The sequence below is a fragment of the Aplysia californica genome, unplaced genomic scaffold (assembly GCF_000002075.1).
Source record: "Aplysia californica isolate F4 #8 unplaced genomic scaffold, AplCal3.0 scaffold02823, whole genome shotgun sequence".
Taxonomy (NCBI): Eukaryota; Metazoa; Mollusca; class Gastropoda; order Aplysiida; family Aplysiidae; genus Aplysia; species Aplysia californica.
In genome coordinates, this window is record NW_004800093.1 from 4,960 (window position 1) to 7,554 (window position 2,595).

The 2,595-nt window shown below is 39.8% G+C and overlaps 2 protein-coding genes across 2 annotated transcripts in view; both read right to left on the reverse strand.

The window, feature by feature from the left end:
* LOC101854068 (cholinesterase-like) overlaps positions 1-178 on the reverse strand; it is a 4,173-nt gene extending 3,995 nt beyond the window's left edge. Inside the window, exon 1 of the mRNA XM_035973758.1 lies at positions 164-178. Coding sequence (XP_035829651.1) covers positions 164-178 — 15 coding nt within the window. The remainder of the gene's footprint in view (positions 1-163) is intronic.
* A 532-nt stretch (positions 179-710) lies between these two features.
* On the reverse strand, positions 711-2,199 carry LOC118479136 (acetylcholinesterase-like; the record flags this gene model as incomplete). The annotated part of the gene is made up of 2 exons (XM_035973759.1): positions 711-954; positions 2,026-2,199. Coding segments are annotated over 2 exons (417 nt in total), but the record flags the coding sequence as incomplete, so codon positions are not given.
* Positions 2,200-2,595: the final 396 nt, after the last annotated feature.

A 2,595-nucleotide genomic window follows, 5' to 3' on the forward strand; every position in this document is an offset into this window, starting at 1 on the left:
CGCCATTAAATACAATACCACGCCTCATTAATTTGGAGTTCAAAATATCCAAGACAATTACCAGTTCCTCGTATTCAACCCCCCTTTTTTACGCCTTGTGTCATCCATTTCTCTTTTCCTTTTATTTTTCCTTCAAACATCGATTACGTTTTTTTTCCCTTACACCTCCTTTGTCCATCTTGGAACTTGTCTTTAAAAAAAAACCCACCCTAAAACACAAACAACAAAAAGACATTCTTCACTCTATATCTTCGTGACATTAGGGTGATGTAAAATACCAATCATAATTGTGTCTAAATCTGTATCTATATGTTGGTTACGTAACTAAAATGCCAACTCAGGCTCGAAATCTAGAAATAAATGCACACAGAAGACCAGCAGCAAAAAGCTTAAAGAATGAGGAGTGACATCTGGAGAGAGTGAGAGAGAGAGAGAGAGAGAGAGAGAAAGAGAGAGAGAGAGAGAGAGAGAGAGAGAGAGAGAGAGAGAGAGAGAGAAAGAGAGAGAGAGAGAGAGAGAGAAAGAGAGAGAGAGAGAGAGAGAGAGAGAGAGAGAGAGAGAGAGAGAGAGAGAGATGTTGTATGAGTGTAATAATATGTGTGTATACATATAAAAGAAACCTAGAGGGAAAAAAACCCCCAATAAACAAAAGAGTGAAACTGGTATTTCAAAAGGACAGAGGCAACCAAGTAATTACGACCAATCAACGATTCAAACAACCACTTCTACCTGGCGACGAGCGAGAAGCTCTGCTGGATGGTCTGTGAGGAAAGTACCGTCCACCACGGGCCCGATCGGCACGTCAAAGAAGGAAGAGATCAAGTCCCATTGCTTCGTCACAAGCTCTAGTGGGTCAGCTGACCTGAGACAGTCCATCATCCCGGCGTGGCTTGACGTCGGGCAGGAAACACTCCTCGCCAGCTTTTTGGAGCGGTCCATTGCCAAAACCCTGTCCTGTTGTAATGACGTCGCATAAGATAAGATTATTATTATGATGGAGAAAGATCTTGTCAATGTGTTAGTGTTTAGGCCCTTAATTAGCTGCTTGCATGTATTGTAGGCCTCCCGAGAAGCCGAGGATGTTTCTCAGTGCTCTAGGGTCTGCCTGGGCACGGTAATAATATCACCATCACCTAAACAAAGAAAGCCACAACCACCACTATCACTGCCACCATCAACACAATAAAGACACCCCCACCACACCGTCATCATTTCCTAAACAGTATTCAAAGGGACTCAATCTGGAGTTTTATTTTAAGAGACAGTACATCCACTTTCGTCAAGTGTTTAGGAGAGCCCCCCCCCCCACACACACACACACACACACACACACACACACACACACACACACACACAAATTTTTGCCCCACAACAATCAGACGCTCTGAATATATTCTTCAAAACAATTTCCTCGTCTTATTTCTTCAGCTATCGGCACAGTGTTTTTAAACTATCAAATGGAATCAATAACTCTATTTCGTCCAAAACTGGATATTACACTGTCTGTTAAGATAAAACTCCAACAATACTCAAAGAGCCGAGAGGAGTGGGTTTTTTAGTCATCTGTCAGAGGCGATCTAACGGATTACAAATCTACGGGAGCAGAAGAATCATCATTATCAGTAAGTACCAGATTTGCGGCACACATCGGCTATCACGGTTCTCAATTCATTCCTTTGCAGCTACTTTACCCTGTTCGTTCCCCGTTATTAATTTGTTTAGGTTCTCTAGTAGATTGCACTTGGCCTAGATCTACCCCGGCCTTGCTTACCTTCAATTTTGCAAATTCAAGTCCTTTATGTCCATTCAGGTGTCCCAAAACTGCATTTGTCATTTCATGATTGTTTTTTAACAGTGAGCGTCCCACGCGGGCTTTATCATCCACTACCTCATTTGATTTCTTTTCTTTCCTCGATATTCTCAGCAGCCTCATAAAAACCCACATTTCTTTTGCTTCTATTCTATTTTCACTGTCTTTAGCGATTGTCCAGCAGCAGAAGAATCCTCTGCCGAACCAAATCTCACCTGTACACCCCAGGAGACGGTCGGCGAGCCGCTCATCATAATGGCGTTGTTGATGAGGTGCATGGAGCGAGGGGACAGGAGGTGGTAGCCCACGCTTACGGCTCCTGCACTCTCGCCGAAGATGGTGATCTTGGACGGATCGCCACCCATCAGCTCTGCATTGTCGTGAACCCACTAAGAAAGATAATAACAATAACAATAGTAATAATAATAGTGATGATGATGATGATGATGATGATGATGATGATGATGATGATGATGATGATGATGATGATGATGATGATGATGATGATGATGAGGATGATGATGACGATGATGAGGATGATAATAATAATAATAATAATAATGATAATAATAATAATAATAATAATAATAATAATAATAATAATAATGATAATGATTATGATGATGACTATAATGATGACAATAATGATGACGATAATGATACTAATAATGATAATGATAATTATTGTAATAATAATGATGATGGTATTATTATTACTAATAATAATAATAATAATAATAATAATAATAATAATAATAATAATAATTATAATAATAATTCATACA